At 39.8% G+C, this 19,026-nt stretch overlaps 1 protein-coding gene across 24 annotated transcripts in view; it reads left to right on the plus strand.

Annotated features, from left to right (window-relative positions):
* LOC18446524 (P-loop containing nucleoside triphosphate hydrolases superfamily protein) overlaps positions 1 to 19,026 on the plus strand; it is an 83,629-nt gene that overhangs the window by 51,262 nt on the left and 13,341 nt on the right. For 5 of the 24 annotated variants that reach the window (XM_088851690.1, XM_088851693.1, XM_088851694.1 and 2 more), the window contains 2 exons: positions 406 to 495; positions 2,447 to 2,599. In XM_088851690.1, coding sequence (XP_088707816.1) covers positions 406 to 495; positions 2,447 to 2,530 — 174 coding nt within the window. In that variant the 3' untranslated portion in view covers positions 2,531 to 2,599. Of the gene's footprint in view, positions 1 to 405; positions 496 to 2,446; positions 2,600 to 2,630; positions 2,839 to 12,994; positions 13,421 to 19,026 lie in introns of those variants that run through there. The other 19 variants (XR_002283109.2, XR_016044252.1, XR_016044258.1 and 16 more) reach the window with 8 other exon arrangements.

The following is a 19,026-nucleotide window of genomic DNA, read 5'->3' on the forward strand; positions in this document are numbered from 1 at the left end:
CACATTTCCACTTGATGTCTACTTGGATATTGCTTATACAGATGTACTGATGCATGGGAACCTCATAAGCATTGCCATATGAGGACATATTTATATGTGATGTTCGTTACATCTCTAGTGATGCCTGCACGAAAAATTAATGTATTCCCTTATTGTTATGGCACATTTCTGCCGATCATCAATTCATCATCATTGTCATCATCAAAGCCTTATTCGAACTATTGGGATTGGCTATGATGTGGCAAAAGTTTTCCCCTGGAAGAGTTACATATCTACCAATCAAATAAATAATAGTAATAATAATTATAAAAAAAACATGCATGTATCACTTGACTATTTTATAGATATGCATAAAAAAGTGGAATGCTTGTTTTAAATATTTGGTCATTCATCCTTTTATTGCAGGGTGAAGATCTCACTGGTCTAGATATTACTTCTCTTGAAGCATTGCAAAGCCTCCATGTTGAAGCAATTACAAAAATCTGCCATACAAAGGTGGCTCTTTAGTTTGGTGTTTTGCTTTGTTCATTGAAATTTATTTTCTCATGACTTCACTTTTCATATAGTCTCGAATCATTTCTTCAAATGCTTTTGATTTTATAGCAAAATATATGATCTGTACTGTAACATTCCTGTGGTTTCTTCAAAACATGGTTTCCTTTTCTGTTAAGGCTTCTTTTAAAAGCTGACTGTAATGATCATTATTGGAAATAACATGATGACGGCAAACATTTGTATTAAAATGTCGCATGCCTTGGTTAAACATTATCCTAGAATTATCTGTTGCTATTTTTGATGTTATTTAATACTTTAGTTAACATTCAAAGATTTAAATTCTGATTTAATTCGTGGGAATTATGATTTTTTTTCCCCACCATCACCCCCTTTAATGGGTCCAGTTGTTAATAAAGTATTTGATTATGAAAGTGAAGCATTGGATTATGATAATGAGATGGATGAAGTAGGCTCAGGGAGAAGGGAGAGGAAGGAAAGGAGATAGCATGATGGAGGCTAAAGGCTACACTGGTATTCTTGCTTCATTGGGAATCTTATGCATTCACAGAACTCCGCTTGGGATTTTCTATGGAACCTCGACATTTTCCCTAAACAACAGAGAAGGATGACCGGGTCCTTTTTCTTGAACAACTTCTACCTTATCACTTATAAGTCCATCAACCTACTATTAACCCAAACAATATACCCAAAGGAAAATGTATATACTTACTTCGAGAACTCAAACATATACACATATAACGTTTCTATGGACATTTGACATTTTCCCTAAACAACAGAGAAGGATAACCAGGTCCTTTTTCTCGAACAACTTCTACCTTATTACTTATAAGTCCATCAACATCCTACATTAACCCAAACATACACAAAGACAAATGCATGTCCTTACTTCAAGAACTCAAATATATACACATAACATTTCTGTGTGTATCTTGAGCTCTTGTTTCTCTAGAACTTTGCTAGGTCTCTCTCTCTTTCTATCAATCCCCCCCCTCCCCGCTCACCCAAAAAAAAAATAAAAATAAAGGGTGCAAACCGAACCCTCCCAACTTGGTCTGGGAAGATCTTAGAGCCTTTTTTTTCTTGTCTTTTTGTAACTTTTTTTTTTCTTTAATGATTAGTTGTCATTTCATTAGTTTGAAATTGTTAAACATGCATAAGCTCTTTTGAGCTCTGCCGTGGTCATTACCTAACTTTATTCTGACAAACTATACTGGATGCTGTCATGGTCATTGCCTACCTTTGGTTTCTTCTCGGAAATCCCATTCCTTTTTTTGCTCAATTCATGTTTTAGCATTTAATTCACGTAAAACAATCTTCTTCCATGTCAAGGATGAAAGTAGTAGCTTATCATTGGGCTCAAGGTGGTCCCACACTTGGCCTTTCTCATTTTAGATGTTAGTTTCATTCACTTTTGTTTGTTACCAAATTTCTATTTGAATGCAAAAGTCCCTTGATCTTGTTCTCCTGAAGTGAAATTTAAACATTCTATTGGGAGTGACTTACATATGGACCTTAAAATTTTAAATAAATTACGAAATGCTCCACTTAAATGCGGAAATTACAAAGGTCGGCCAACCAACTTTTTTATTTTTTTTAAAATTGCCCCTTGTTCAGCTAAAGTTTTGATTTTTTTTTAGTTTTTTATTATAAAAAACAAACTGGTTGACTGACCTTTTTTGTAATTTCCACATATAAGTGGAGCATTTTGTATTTTACCTAAAAGTTTAGGGTGCGTACGTAAATCATTCTTCTAGTGGAATGGGCTTGGGGCATCGGTGGTTGGGGGGCAGATGCCTCAACATAATGTTCCACCCTCCATTCCCATTTTTAACATATAAAAAGAAAAAAGAAAAAAAAAGACATGCTATTAAGAGAAACTAAGCGCTAACAGATAACTTATCCAATTTACATTCACTCTTGTGTTGTGCAGGACATGTATGGTTTTGTAGCACGCTTTAGTCAGAGAATTAGCTGTGTTTTTCTGCCGTTCTGTGAAATGTTTCCTATTATATGAGTTTCACCATTTCAAACAGATACTTCTTGCTTTAACATCAATTCTAAATAATGTAAAAGTGTTAATTATTCATTTGGAATATTGTTTTTCATTTTGCTAGGACTGACTATTGTTGTTGCATTATGGAAAGTTAAGTATGATTTCTTATAGTTTATAAGACAACTTATCATACTCTTTTTGTTCACCAAACATTATTATACTCTCTAATGATGTTGTCTATAATTTGTAGTGCATAAACCATCTCTTGTGACCTGTACAGATCTCCTGACATAAACCTTATGATGTAGAGTTCTCTATCACTTTTAAAGGTCAGTTAGCAACTAATTCTTTCAGTTTTATTCTCAAGCATCATTTTCTGTTGTTTCATGCTTGCAATTACCCTAAAGGATGTTGTTTAGTGGTAAATAAACCTTTTACACTACTTGTTGCACTTTAAGTTTGGTCTATGTGGTGGTCGCACACATGACATGCACATGTGCATAGCTAAGCACTCGGATAGATAGATATACATGCGATACACATGGCAATTATTAGATAGGAAGTTCCCAAGATCTCCCAACATAAGTGGCGTTCCACTCCAGAATCTCTCTTTAGCACTCCGGGAAAGGGATCTTCATGGGATCTCAACTTTTAAAATTTGGGATCTCGATCCTCATTGTTAGGGATCCCAGTTCCTACTATTAGAGATGTCGATCCGAACCCTAAAGACTCACATGACAACTATACATACCCTTTAAGGTTGTGAGCAAAATCCGCAAAAGATTTGGATCTTGATCTCTAACATTTGGGGATCCCTAAAATTTCACAATCCCTCTCTATGCGATCCTGATCTCGCTTCCAATCCCAACAACTATGTGGGACGGCCCTCTGATGGATTATGCTAGATCTTTCCATGAGATCTAATAATTTTCCGATCCTGATGTCCTAGATCTAACTTTTGAGGAGTTCCTATAATAATTGGAGGGAGGGTCCTCCCAGTTATTCATGGCCCATATCTCTATGCGTGCGTGTGTGTATGTGTGCATGCGTGTGTCTTTTCTATTTTTTTTGAGAATGTTAACAGTTTGTATTAAGGGGAATATGATTACAAAAAATTGCTTCCTGGATTGGAAGCTATTTATAACAAAAATTGGCTCACTGCAAAGTGGGTGCTCTGTACAAAACCACCTTAGGTGGGAGAGAGAACAAGAAATGGTAGCCATAGCGGAGGTCTATGGAGTGACTAAGTCTTATAAATTCCAGTTAATCACTAGCAGTTATTGCCCCAGCTTTGGCTATAGTATCCCCATCTCTCCCACCAAACGTTTTTCCAATAAAGTGGGAAAACCCTGGTAAGGTGGGAAATTTCGTCGAGAATGTGTATCAGGTACCAGGGACATGCTTTGGAGCCCAGGGATTACATTCCGTGAGTCACCTTTGATCACCAAGCCAGGGCTCCACGAGGGGTCGAAGAGTTTAGGGCCTTCAAGATGAGCAAGAGCCTCTGCTGTTTGAGCATCTGCATGGCCGATGTTGCCTTCATAATTCCGGAAGAGGCCTCCAATTCCTGTGGGTTCAGGATTGCCTAGTGAACAACCATCAAAATTGAATTTAACTAAGCCAAGGTCAGGTGGTCTCCAAAGAGTGGTGCGAGAGATATGGTACTGATTGAGGTGAAGCAAGGCCCGCCAGTCCTAATGAAAGGCCGATGGGGGAAAACATTTGAAGGTGGAGTGATTTGAAGCCCAAAAAACTATCATTGCTTTGAGTTTTTCGAATAAGGCTGCCGCAGAAGAGCAATCTTCTCGGAAGATCCTACTGTTGCGTTCGATCTAGAGCATCCAAAGTAAGGCTGCCACTGAGGCCTTCTAAAGCAGGATACTTGATTTGGCCCAGGGGTAGGGGTGGAGAGTGGAGAAGACGAGGGGGATAGAGCGAGGGGTGACCAATTGCTGTTTGTCTTCTCTATTAGATGTAAAATTGTTGCATAGACCTAATACCTTTATTCGGAAGTGAAAATTTGAATTATGAATCTATTACTTGTGATCATTTTAATGAAAATCGTGTTATGGATGGCTGTTTTCTCTTGTTGAGAAATCTGTGGTAGAATCAAAATAAGATCAACTGTCAAGCCCAATGGTGGGAATAAAAAGTACATAGAAGTGAAACTGAAATTATTTAGGGCTAATTTGGATGTTAACTAAGAATAGCTCATCATCCAAAAAACTTAAGTTCCTGGGAAAATTTTGGAGTTTCTCTTCATGTCTTATGTTGTTTGGATGTTTTAAATGACTTTTTTTCTATGGCTGTGCCCATTTTTCTATTGTGCGGTGACAGACTCCCCTACTGTGTGTGTTTGTGCGCCTGTGCGTGTGCGTGCGTCCATGCGTGCCTGTGCGTGTCCGTGTGCATGTGCGTCTCTCTCTCTCTCTCAATCTACACAAGAAAATGCCATCTCCAATCCAAACCACCAAGGTTGTCATCCAACAAAGGTATGTCTCAAACCCTCGTCAAAGCCCATCTGCCATAGGTCCTCTTTCTAAGGTTTTTCCTCCAATCCTCCACCGTTTTAGGGCATAGGCATCACAATTCATCTGTCCGTGTGACCCTAATCCTATTTTCTCTCCGTTCATCTGAAACAGCAAAGGAAAGCAGTAGAAACAGCTAGGATTCTCACTAGATTGGGTCTATGCATGTGGGTCTTTGAATGGTCCTACATTTCATAATATTTCATATTATATTGAGGTTCTAAATTGCAAACTTTAAAATTGAATACATAATAGAAATATAGCATTCAGTTAACAATTTAAAAAAAAAATAGAAATATAGTGTGAGAGCTCTCACCCTTGCATCTACCTCAAGTCGTATTGGACCAAGAGCAAGTCATTAAAGCCCCTTATGCTCCAATTTGTTTTACCTGTTTGTGTGCATGTTTTGAAACACACTCCAATTCCGTTGCTTCCACTTGTGCTTCAAGTTTGGCTAGGAATAAGAGCGATAAACTTTTGAAGGTTGGAAACATCCCCCCAAATCATTACCACTATTTAGTTGAACTTGAATGGTAAAAATATCGAAAACAACATGATGAGATATTATTGTTTGTATTAGACTGAGGATAAGAATTGAATTAATAAAATGAATCAGGTTATGATCACATGTCCTCGTGGTCATCTTTCTACCAAAATCTTGCTGCGCCTCCTCATATAAGTTCATTCCTCCGCATTCGTCCCTTGCATATGTCTGTTAAGATACAGCATCTCACAGTGCATAAGCCCTTCGAATCTCAGGATGGGTTGAGAACATGGCTTTTGTTGTATAAGAATTTAGGGCCGAGTCTTTAAGCAACTGCATGTATGGGGTGATACAGCTGACTATCCATCTCTTATCTTTAATCTTCAAATAGTCCTTGTACTTGGAATTCTTGTGCTTAAAAGTTGCAATAGCATCCTTTACCCTATCCATTACCTCGTCGATATAATCCATGGCTGGCCTAGAATCTTTATAAACAATGTTTAATACCGTCACCAGGGGCTGTGTCACTCAAATTATGTTAGCAACAAAGGTCCAAAATTGGCTACTCAACCCAGTCTACTTTCCCACCAATGTCTCTTCTTGGCTCATATATGATCCAGCCAAACACTTGAGGATCAGGATTCTAAAGGCATCCTTTGCTGCTCACTACTTTGTAATATGAGGAAATTAGTTGCAAATCTTCTAGTTACTGGCCTCACTAACTCCCTTCAGTTTCTGTGCTTTCTCATAAGATTGAAGACAAAGTACTGATTGTAGATAAATTTTATTATATCTTTTGCCTTTTCTAGAACCAAATGAGCATCTGACATCTTCTTTTCATTCTCAACCATCAAATAAATATAATGGCGGCACAGAAAGTCCAAAAAAATAGGGATACCTCTCTGGCAGCAACTTGACACCAAAGGGACTAGTTGGCCGCATATCAGTAAAAAGTTGGACGACATGCTATGGCCCCAGTTCCTCAAGAATCTCCTTAAACAATCCAAATAGTGTCTCATTTGTCTTGATTGAAAAACACAAGGAAAAAAAAAAAACTAAACAACTGCTCATTTCTCCGGTTGGTCTTCCCACAAGCCATGATGGAGCAATCCATGATCGGCCCATATGTCACTGCAAGTTTCAATTTATCCCTTAACCTCTTACACATTCCTTTTCAACAACAATTTCCTGCTATTGTGGAAGTCTGGGCCTTTATACATGGGCCTATAGATGTTGCTGCATCCAACTAGACAGTGTGCCGTTTTTCTTGCCTTTCTCCCAAACCACACACTTTTGATGGTTGGTTGGGAACTTGATGTTGTCCTAGATAGGAAATAACCTCCTACCACACATTGCCTTTTAAGCTTGCTAGGAGCACTCACAACAGATTCTTTCCCTACTTATCCTCCTAGATTGCTCTTCAGATTGGGGGTCGTCTTCGGTTGTATCAAAAGTCCCCGTAGGTTTTGGGTAGGGTTCCCAATCTCATTAGTAATTACTTGCCGTTTTTGCATTTGAATCATGATTCCATGTTTTTCCACATGTTGTGCATGAAATGAGGAGGAACTTTAGGGCATTTGGTTACATTCCCAGCCTCGAGTCAAATGCTCCTTATCCCATCGTATGCCCACTCCCTTTATTATCTCTTTTTTATAATATATGCATAGATTCCCATATTCTCTCCATTCACTACCCCATCCGCATACCCTCATGTCACATCTGATTTTTCTTTTTTAGAACCACTAGTATTTATGATTCCTAATTCAATCTCCAAACTCAAATACCTGATCAATTAATCACCAATTACCACCGAAATCTCCTAGTCCCTCTCCTATACCAAACCACCAATTGTACAACCAATGGCCTATTAATCCCAAATCATCAATCATCTAACAAAATCATCATCATCTGAGCCTTATTCCACCAAAATAAATTACCATTCACCATTCATTGTTCACACTTCACAGTCACATTTAAAACGAATCACCAACCAAAATAAAAAAAGATACACAAACGCATACCAATTGGTCATTGCAAACTTTTAATTTGTATTGGAACTTTTTAATTAACAAACCGTATCATCACAAAATCCTACATGACTAAAAAATAAGAATAAAACAATAAAAATGCCTCTTGTTTTCCTCCAAAATATGTAGCAAAAAACCTGCAAATATTGTATTGATTTTGTAAAGGGGCGAGCGTAGTGGAGGGATGGGAGGAGGGAGGCAGCGAGGGAGGGATGGAAGCATTGGCCATTGGGTGTGTAGAGTCATCCTAGGCCACTGCGTGTGTTGAGTCTGCATGGGATGTCGAGAAATAGCGAAATTCTCATCAAAAAAAAAAAATCAACTATGACCTGAAAGTTTTAGGATATTGTTCTTGATTGACATGAAGTGGGGCCTCAATGGAATATGGCAATAAAGGGGGTGAGGGATATGCAATGAGGAAAATTTTTGAAAGCCTAAGTGACTTGCTATGCTAGGTGGCTTTCTTTGTGTGAATATATGTTTACGAACCTCCACATCAGTTTCCCCTGTTTCAGCTGTTCGCGGGAATTTGCAGATTTCTAGTGATTTTCTTCTTTTTTTGATTTCTCGATTATTCCACCACTTGGCAGCCTTGACCTTGGGCTTCCAGGGTAGTAGTGCTGATTCCAGTATCGCCTTTGTTCAAGTGTGTTTTTTTCTTTTTTTATTTATTTTTTCCTCCTTTGGGGTGTTAATTCTAGTACAACCTTTCTTTTCTCGATTACTTTTTTCTGCACATAAATATGGTGTGTTCAACTGCTGCTCCTTGTGAAGGTCTGGCAAGGAAAGGTTTGACATTTTGTAGAGGGTGAGCAAGAAATAGACACTTGATTTCTATTCCATCAGACTGGCTTGGGTCTCGGCTTCTCCTCCTCCTTCTCATTTCTCCCAACCTCTCCTCGAGAACCACTGCCCTTCCCTGAACTTGACCCTTGTTGAGGATAAGAACCAGTGGACCACGGTCTTCTGTCGTCGCTGCCGCCGGCTTAGGCCTGCATGCCCTGCCTCATCCCCGCCTTTCGGAGTCGACCACAATAGTCCGATCTCTTTTAAAACGGTGTTGATCTAGACACGTGTCACTCAAGAACCTCGGCATGGCTCCACCCCGGGACCCTTCCTCTTCGACATGTGCCAACCCAACTCCACCACCTCTTTCAAATTTTCCACCCTCTCCTCCCCCTAGTACTCACATGCCTCCGTGTCCCCCGAGTGTCACGTGGCTTCCAGTGCCTTACCTCTTAATGACTCTCCTGGCAACCCATCTAACCCCGTCGCCCTTCTCTCGTTGTCCTCTGCTGACGACCTGCCCCTACTCACCCTCTCGCTTGTCCACTCCCCCCCCCCCCCCAGTCCACCTTGGACAATCTCTCACCCTGGTGCACTTGAAGGGTCGACCTTCTCTTCTCTTCCTCACGTTTCTCCATCATTGGCCCCTTGGGATCATCCCTCTTCCCCACGTTTCTCCATCATTGACCCCTTGGGATGATCCCTCTTCTCTCCGGTCTCTCTCCCCCCTCCCCCCTCCCCCCTCCCATATCTCTTTCTCTCCCCTTTCTAACCCTAGCTGCTTCTCATCCCTTGCCTGCTCTGGTCTCTCTCTCTCTCTCTCTCTCTCTCTCTCTAAACCTTTCCCTCCTCTCGCCCTCCTCTCGACCACCTGCTTGTAAGCCCTGTCTGTGGAAGACTGCCCCTCGGGGCCCCCAAACCTGCTTCGTCAAGGATCTCTTCTCTGCCCCTTCGGGGCCCAAACCTTTCATGTCCACACTCTCCTTTCAACCCTTCCTCCTGACCAAGCCGCCTGGCTTGAAAGACCATTTTCCAATGCTGAGATAGTCTCGGCCATTAAAAAGCCTCGGGCCAGGACCGCGCTTTGGGCCCTAATGGGTACCATGTTGCCTTTTTCAATCATTTTTGGGTCACGTTTCACCCTGAAATCTTAGAGATGTTCCATGCGTTCTGATTGTGGGATAATATGTAGGGTTATGAACATTTCTTTCGTCGCCCTAATCCCCAAAATTGAATGTGCGAAAGAACTCAAAGGCTTTCACTCCATTAGCCTTATAAACTTTTCCAATAAACTGCTTTCCAAGGTTTTGGCCTCTCGACACAAATCAGTCATTCTTTGGACCAACCCAAGGGGCTATTGTTAAAGATAGGCAAAACCTAGACAGCGCTCTAGTGGCACACGAATGCATCCGTTCTCGCCCTATATCTAAAATCCCAGGGATCAGTATCAAAATTGACTGGGAAAAGGCCTATGACCATGTCGACTGGAACATCCTTGACCAAATTATGAGTAGGAGGGTTTTGGCCAGTGCTGGAGAAAGTGGATCTCTGATTGCATCTCTAACCCGTTTTCTCGGTCCTCATCAATGGCTCTCCCAGGGGCTTCTTCCCATCCCAAAGGAGCCTCAGGCAAGGGGACCTTTCGCCTTTTCTCTTCACCATAGCAGCTGAGGTCTTCAGCCAATCCATCTCGGGATTATACAAAGCCAGTTTTCTCAAAGATTTCAAGGTGGGTGGGGTGTGGACTTGAAATTTCCCACCTCTAGTACGCAGACGATACTAGGTTGTTCTGCGATGCAGATGCCTCTCAAACGCGCTATCTCAAGCTTTTTCTCAAATGCTTTGAATTTGGAATCTGTTTTAGGGTCAACCTGCATAAGACCAAGATGATGGGGATAGTTGTGCAACCCATGTCCTAGACCTTGCAAACGTCTTGGGGTGTAGTACCAAGGACCTACCTTCCACCTATCTCGGCCTGCCTCTTTGTGACGGGAAATCCAAGGCTAATCAGTGCAGTTACATAGTTGACAAATTTGATCGTAGATTCACAAGCTGGAAGGGCAGATATCTCTCCCTGTGGGTCGTCACACCCTCATCAAAGCCACCGTCACTAACATCCCCTTCTTCTAGATGTCTTTGTTCATCATGCCAACCTCTATTGCAGACCACCTATGAGGAATTTCCTCTTGGCAGGGGATGACGGCAACAAATATCACCAGATTTCATGGGCCAGGGTCTGTAGCCCCAAGTCCCACGGTGGCTTGGGCATTCGCAGTCTGAGGCTCAACAACCTGGCTTTGTTAGGCAAATGCAGGTGGCGCTTCGCTACAAAAGACAACCATCTCTGGAAATCTGTTGTGCAACTCTCGCAATTGGTTCCCCACCAGGAGATCTGACCCACATCCTTTTGGAGTCTGCAGATCCTTTCTCCGCTGCCTCCTTTCTTTCGCCATCAACCTTCGCTTCTGTACCCGTGAAGGCTATTGGGTTTTCTTTTGGTCCCACATGTGGGTAGGACAGGCCCTCCTCAAAGGTTTCCCCTTCTATTTTGGGTGGCCTCGTATCCCCTCGCCATGGTAGCAGATAGTTTCTAACTTACTGGCCCCAGGAAAGTGTGGAACCCTTGATTCAGAAGACCTCTCTCGAACTTGAAAATCCCTGAGTTCCTTGCTCTTTCCTCCATCCTCCACTCTACCTTCCTTTCCTCCCATGGGACTGAACGGCTCATCTGGTCCCATGCTACCTCGGGCACTTTCATGGTCTCTTCCTTTTACAGGACCCTTCAACCTACTCCCCCTCCTAAGCTTCACTCTCTCTTGTAGCCAGAGCTTGATTCCCCCTCATCCCACCTAAAATTCAAATGTTTAGCTGGATAACCTTCTTTGAGAGAGCACTTATTGTAGATCAACTCCAAAAAAAGGAGCCACCAACTCCATAACAGATGTTCCATGTGCGAGGAGGAAGAGGAATCCAACCCGCACCTGTTTATCCACTGTAGGTTTGCTCACACGCTCTGGGGCCTGATACTTCAAATCTTTGTCTGGGAGTGGGTCACGCCCGCTCCCTTCCCACACCGCATCCAAGGTTTCCTTTCTCCTCCTTGGACCAAGCACGACATTGCCCTTTGGCGCACCTCGGTTGCAGCTATACTTAGTAATTTGATTGGAGCGCAATAGTCAGATCTTCATAGGTGAATCCACGTTGGTCCAGGCCATGTTACACAAAGTGACATCCTGGTCACTTTTTGGGCGAAATATCACAAGCCTTTTCCCCACTGCCCCCTCACGGATTTCCACTCAACTGGAGACTCTTGCTGACCCTTAGACCTGCGAAAATTTCTCACTCCTCCCCATGGAGACCATCTGAGCTGGGCCAAGTGAAGCTAAACTTCAACGGCTGCTTACTTGGCAACCCTGGCCCTGCCGGTATCCGGGGTATTTGCAGAGATTCTAATGGAAACACCATCCTCATTCTCCCTCTTCTTCGGACACACCAATCCAACTGTGGCTGAAGCTTTAGCCCTCCTCGTGGTCCTCTGCCATTTTTATCCTTCTTGGAGCAATTCCCTCATCAAAGTGGACTCCAAAAACGTCATTGCTTGGGTCTCTGGCTCCTCATCTTGCCCCTGGAGACCTACTTACATCTTTGATGAAATCTCTCAACTTTGCATGGCTACATCCATGGATTATCGGCATATTTGGAGGGAGGCCAACACCGTAGCCGATGCCCTTGTTAAAGGAGGAGGCACCCAGCAGAGTGGCTCCGAGACTTTTGAGCACCTTTTTGAGCTCTAAACGTCAATTGCACGATCTTTTGTTATATTTTTTTTTGGACCCTGTAGGGGTTTTTGTATATGATCACCCGCTATGAGGGTACAAAAAACAGTTTAAAAAAAAAAAAGAAAAAAAGTAGAAGTAATGGAGTGGCAGCTGAGATGGGCTGTTGGCTCAGGCATGGTGGAGGTTGTTGTGGTTTATGAGCGCTTCTTGATGGATAAGAGTTTTGTATTGCAGAGGTCCATGGGGTTCTACTGTGTTGATGGTAGGGGTGGCAATGTGCTGGGTGACCCGGCTCAGCCCTAAAATACCAGGGCTTGGGCCCCAAAACCTGGCCTATGGGCCGGGCAGGCCAGGGCACAACAGGGTTGGTGCCCTGGTCCTCTTTTTTCTTTACCAGCCCTACTTAACGGTGTGGGTTCCAATAAGAGTTCCATTGGTTGGTATGAGATGAACGTTAATGGGGTTATTGTTTGTGCAATGAAGGTAGCAGACCCGGTAGTCAAAATCATAGCCAGAACAAAGGAATCGTTGGTTTGTTCTAAATGTAGCTTTACATCCTAATTCATGTAAAATGAGGAAAACTTAATTTGTTTGTAACCTTGGTTGGTTATGGGCGTTGCTTGAGATGTTTGACATACTTCGGTTATTATTCTTTTTTGTTCTTTCCTTTTTTTTTGGGGGTGGGGAGAGAGAGCGAGAGTAGCATCCAAATTGTATTTTAGGGAAGCAACAAAAAGCCGAGAATTCGAACATACACCTTCCATGTTATGTCTTTTTCCCTGGAATTTGTTTTTCATTGATGAATATTTTGTCCTGGATATTATTCTTGATGTATTAATATTACTATCAAACTTTGATTGGCTCCTGGGGTATTTGTACAGCAGTAAGGCAATTTATCATTGTGATGGTGCCTGATTTCCAAACATAAACTCCTGGAGCAAGTTGTGTTGTCACACTGAAAGGTGAAGGGGCCATGGCGGTGGCGGATAGAGTCCCCACGTTTGCTTTGCTTGGTTTTATCAGGCACGATTGGGGAAGAGGGACTCACTCGTGTGCCATGCATTGTTTTTGTTTATGGCGTAGTCCATGCCGTGTTCATCTGAGGCGTTTTGTTTTTCGAGGACTGTGTCCCTATGCTCAGAAGTCCCACCCTTGTTGATTTTACAGAGTTTTGGCACTGAGCCTTTTGTACATGTTAACTGGACTTACCTTTTTGGAGGCTTGCTCCCCATTTTTTTTTGTGCTCCCCGCAATTTTTTTGTGCTCATTAAGTTTTATTATAAATTAATTTATTCTTCTTTCGCTAATATTGTATGTTTACCTTTTGTCTGTTTCAGACACCTTTTGCGTGGTGCTTGACATGCACACAACGCCAGAAGGTTCCCGGCTTTTAGAATAGGAAAACGTTTAAGGCCGTAAACAACCAAATTAGGGCACATCTCAAAAATTTACTAGAAGATGTTTTGATATCAAAAAATCGTCAAATCGATCTCGACATCAAGATGTATGGACATGAAAAATAAATATTAAGTTTTGAAAATACTGCGTTTTGTAATGCATTTTTTGGAAAGTCAATTTTCAAGTGTTCATAGATCTATACCATTTTTGAAACTTTATATTGTATAATAGAGGTGAAAATGATTTTCTAGCTATCCTAAAGATTTTCCTTATAGACGCGTCTTTTGACACTAGTTTAAGTAAAATATTTATGTAAGTGTGAGGCTCTAAACAATCAAAGTAGGGTGTAGCTCAAATGTTTTGATACCCAAATATCCTTAAATTGATCATCTTGACTTCAAGATGGATGGACATGAGAAAAAAATTGATTTCAAGTTTTGAAAATAGTGCATTTTTGGACCGTCAATTGTCAAGATTTTAACTTTTTATAGATCTGCTCGATTTACAATATTTTTTTGAAGCTTTGAATTTATAATTAGAGATAAATATATTTTAAAATAATGATCTTATAAGCCCTTCGTATATACGGGCTGCTCAGGACCTTTTTCAGTCACGGTCAAATCTTCTTACATATACGGATGATATATAAGGTGCTGAGTCACCCGATAAATTTCTTCCGCATTCTCTCACTAATCTCCATATTCTTCCTCCCTCTCTGTGAAACCCATCGTCTCCAATTCTCTCTCATCAGTTGTAACAATCGATATTGAAAATACGATCTCTGTCTCCATAAAAACCATAAAAACGAGGGAAAACCAATTTTCTCCACTAGAGAACCAGTAAACTGTTGGCATTCGGGAGTCCTTTGATGCACACAAACACCATTTCCTCTTCTTCTCTTTTCAATCCATGTGATTCTGCAACCTGTGCTTTCTTGAATGCGAGGCTCGATTGAAAATTGATTATAGAATGACCTAATTTGGGTTTTTTTTTATGTACTTTTATTAATGGTTATATTTTGGAGATTTTTAAAAATTATTTTAGTTTAGATTATTAGGGTGCTGATTTTGTGAGGAGTCAACGTTAATTTGCAACAATTGGGTTGGTTAGTTTGAAGAATATAAATATGATAAGATTAAATTTAGAGGGTTTATCTTTTCAACAATAACCAACATTGGGAGGGTTTGAGTAAAATGTAGGCAAATTATTTTAGAAGCAAATCTTTGGTACGTGAAGTTAAGATAGAGAAACTAGGGCGAAGAGATAAATAGAGAAATTAGGGCGAAGAGATAAATAGAGAAATTAGGGAGAAGAGATAAAGTAGAAAAAGTATGTGTCTAGAGAGAAGGTTTTTTTGTTTAGTTATTATTTATCTTCTTTTTAATCTATTTAAAGGGAAATCTCACTTCATTGTAAATCAGTGAATAAATTGAATAAAAGTTGGTCTCGTGAAGATATTGTTTTGGGGTGGATTCCGTTGCAAACCTTTGAGAGAGGGTATAATATCGCAATCTTTCTTTCTTTTGTTGTTATTTTTCTGGTTTTATTTTCTCATTGCATCAATTAGTATCAGAGCGAGCTACGATGGCTTCAATGGAGGTATCCCTCGAAAGACTAAAGTTGTGGTTGTTGACTCAAAAAGTTCAAGCCCTAGTAGAGAAAGAAGAAAAACTCATGCCTTTAGCTGATAGAGTGAAAGAGCTCACGCAGAAGGTCGCTTAGCTTTGGTGCGAATGGAATTTGGAGAGTAGTGTTGGTTGTTATTTTTCTGGTTTTATTTTCTCATTGCATCAATTAGTATCAAAGCGGGTTACGATGGCTTCAATGGAGGTATCCCTCGAAAGACTAAAGTTGTGGTTGTTGACTCAGAAAGTTCAAGCCCTAGTAGAGAAAGAAGAAAAACTTATGCCTTTAGCTGATAGAGTAGAAGAGCTCACGCAGAAGGTCGCTCAGCTTTGGTGTGAATGGAATTTGGAGAGTAGTGTTGGAGATCAAGGCAATGAAGGTGAAGGAGGTGACTTTCATCTCGTTGCGATATTCCTGAGATTAAGTTTTCTATTCATGTTGAAAATCATGTGGAAAATCCTATCTTAGAGAAGGCATTGGATTTTGAGGACAATGTCAATCACAAGCCCATAAGTGATGAAAGGATGGTTGAGTTCAAAATATTTGGATTAATCCATCTTTCTTCATATTTTGATCCATGTATTTTTACAACCATCATATTTTTAGACCCAAAGGAGAAGAAGGTAAAAGAAACATGTGGGTTTGATGTAGATCTCATCTTAGTCCTCTTCAAAACTCGAGGACGAGTTTTCTTCCAGTAGAGGAAATTGATGCAGTCATGGAATGACCTAATTTGGGTTTTTTATGTACTTTTATTAATGGTTATATTTTGGGGATTTTTAAAAATTATTTTAGTTTAGATTATTAGGATGTTGATTTTGTGAAGAATTAACCCTAATTTGCAACAATTGGGTTGGTTAGGTTGAAGAATATAAATAGGATAAGATTAAATCTAAAGGGTTTATCTTTTCAACAATAACCAAGGTTGGAAGGATTTGAGTAAAATGTGGGCTAACTATTTTAAAAACAAATATTTGGCTCGTGAAGTTAAAAGAGAAAAAATATAGAGAAGAGATAAAGTAGGAGAAGTTTGTGTAGAGAGAGATTTTTTTTGTTTAGTTATTGTTTATCTTCTTTTTAATATATTTAAAAGAAAATCTCCTTTTATTGTAAATCAATGAATGAATTGAATAAAATTTGGTCTCGTCAATAAATTGTTTTAGAGTGGTTTCCCGCGCAAAGCTTTGAAAATAAGGTATCGTCTCTCAAGCTTTCTTTTTTGTTTTATTGTTATTTTTCGGATTTTGTTTTCTCCTTGCATCATAAAGACCGGCAATGCCCATGTGTTCAAGGCCGATCTCCCTAACTCAAGAAAGATGAGGTGAAGGTGGCGTTAGAAGATGAGAAGGAGATGAAGATAAGTGGAGAGAGAGAAGGAGATGGAAGTGACGATCAACAAGTGGCACATGGTTGAGAGAAGCCAGGGCAAGGTTTTGAGGAGGTTCAAGCTCCCTGAGAATGCGAGCGAATGTAGATGGGGTGAAGGCGGCCATGGATGGGGTTCTCACTTTGACTGTTCCCAAAGTTGAAACCCCAAAACCTAATGTCAAATCCATTGAGATCTCTGACTGATTTCTCAATTTTCCAGCCAAATTTTTGGATTTGCTGGCTGTGTAAGATGGATGTGAGAGAATGAGTGGTAGGGATATGCCTATGCAAGTGTACAAAAAATATTGAGAATGATGGGGCATTTGTGTGTAATAGGCTAAGGTTTATTTGGAATGGACAAGAACCAAGTGAATAAAGTTTTGAATGGGTAAAAAAGTTGGGTTTGAAGTTTCTGTCTCTAATGCCACACTTTTCATCTCTCTTCCTCTGAGATGAAAGTTAGGGTTTGGGGGTTCTTGAATTGACAAACATAGGTACAAAAATGGTGAACATACCCAAAAGCTTTTTAGGGAAGAAAGTTAGCTTTTTACCTGGTTATAGAGAGAGGGATTATATATATATATATATATATATATTAACCATTTCAATCATTTAGTTTCTATCTTTACCGGGGTGACTCAGTACCCCATTTGTCATTTCTAAGAGGGTTGGTATCTATATTTTACTGGGTGACTCAGCAGCCCATATATCATTGCGATGTGTAAGAAGATTTGTCAGTGATTGAAGGAGGTCTATGCAGCTCATATATGTGAGGGGTTTATATGATCATTACTCTATTTTTAAAGCTATTCAGGAATAAAACCACATTCCTTGATACTATTTGAAGGCACGTTTTATTTTGATTGTTTATAGAGCCATAGCCTTATACAAACCATACCCCTATTTGGAGGTGCATCTTATTTCTTGGGGCCTCAGCCTATATAAACGACACATTTTAAAATAAGGTTGATTAAATATAAGGGTAATTATGTGGCCAAAACCTTTATGAAAAATGCAATTGTAGCATCAAAAGCTACTATAATGGCTTGAAAATTTATTTTGCTTTTGATTATGAAATGAAATTTAAAGTACCATAAATAATACAGATCTAGAGATACCGAGCTTTTGAAAATAGATGTTTTAGATAATATATAGTATGATGCACTATTTTTTAGCTTGAAATCTATTTTTGTCCTAATTTTCTAGGTTAAGACATCAACTCTAGGGTTTCTAGAGCTTGAAATTTCATAAGGTTTGAATTTGAGCTTTAAATAGTCACGGCCTTATAAAAATAATAAAAAATTGTGATATGGCCAAATATGTGAAAAGCATGAAATGCGAAACTAAAACATTTTTGTACAAAATAGGGTCGCCAGCTGCTATTGCATGGACATTGACAATTGGTACATAACTAACATTATACAGAAATTCTCGTCCCTCCTGCTCCCTTCTCTGTTTCCTGCATTCTCTCTACCTCTCTTTATCTCTGTCTCTCTCTCTCTCCACTGCAAAAATGCAGCCCTAGCTTATCTTACTCCCTCTCTCGCTATTAGACCAGAGCTCCCACCCCACCCCTCTTTCTCTCTTTCGCTGTGCGTAAATCTTTCTCAAAAGCCCCAATCTCCTTGTCCTATAACCCTAAAATCTTCCAAATCTTAAAAGCCCCAATCTCCCCGTCTTATAACACTAAAGTCTCTCAAATCCCTTTGAACCGAGACCTTGCTCTCAAGTCCCTCAAAGAAACATTCAAGCATCATGTACATTTTTCTAGTGATTTTTGTAGGGATTTTCTAGTTATTTTTTCCAATACTTGTTTTGTTATTTGCAACTAACGTTTGACTAGTGAGCAATGAAACCATCTATACAGTTTTTTGTGGTTCACGGTGATTTAAATTGCATTTAGCGATTTGCAATTGTTTAATTTGATTAAATAACTTTTTTGCAGAGTTTTTAGTGATTTATAGTGATATGAGTTTTATACAAAGTAAATATCTCATTAAAAAAAAATTCAAAGTAAATATCTCATTAAAAAAAAACAGTGATTAAATATCATTTCTTTAGTGATTTATAGTGAATAAATAGCATCTCTCTATCACTGTCTTTGTTGGTTCATTTTGATTTTGAAGCCTAGTGACTTTGTAAATGCAAATCATTGAATTCTTTTTTTTCATTATCAAGAATCTTAGACCTGGACATGTTTATACTTAAGATTAATTGGGACAAGTCATAAAAGAAGGAACCCAACAAGTTGTACTCGTACAATGTATTCTCAGTGAAGGTGGCCAAGAGACCAATGGAGAAAGTTCATAATCACTACTTTCTCCACATTAAAAATAGGGGTAAGGAACATGAACTCCCATTTGACCATATGCATTACACTAAATCAATCTCCCCAAGGCACATAACCATGGGAACTATGAAAAACTTCAATTAAAAAGAGCATCTAAACAGTTAACATTTTAAAAAAAACAGAAAAAAAGAGAATCTAACAACTCAAGATTGTGAAAATAATCAACTTCAC

The sequence above is a fragment of the Amborella trichopoda genome, chromosome 11, assembly GCF_054954075.1.
Source record: "Amborella trichopoda isolate Santa Cruz 75 chromosome 11, AtrichopodaSantaCruz75HAP2 v2.0, whole genome shotgun sequence".
Classification (NCBI taxonomy): Eukaryota; Viridiplantae; Streptophyta; class Magnoliopsida; order Amborellales; family Amborellaceae; genus Amborella; species Amborella trichopoda.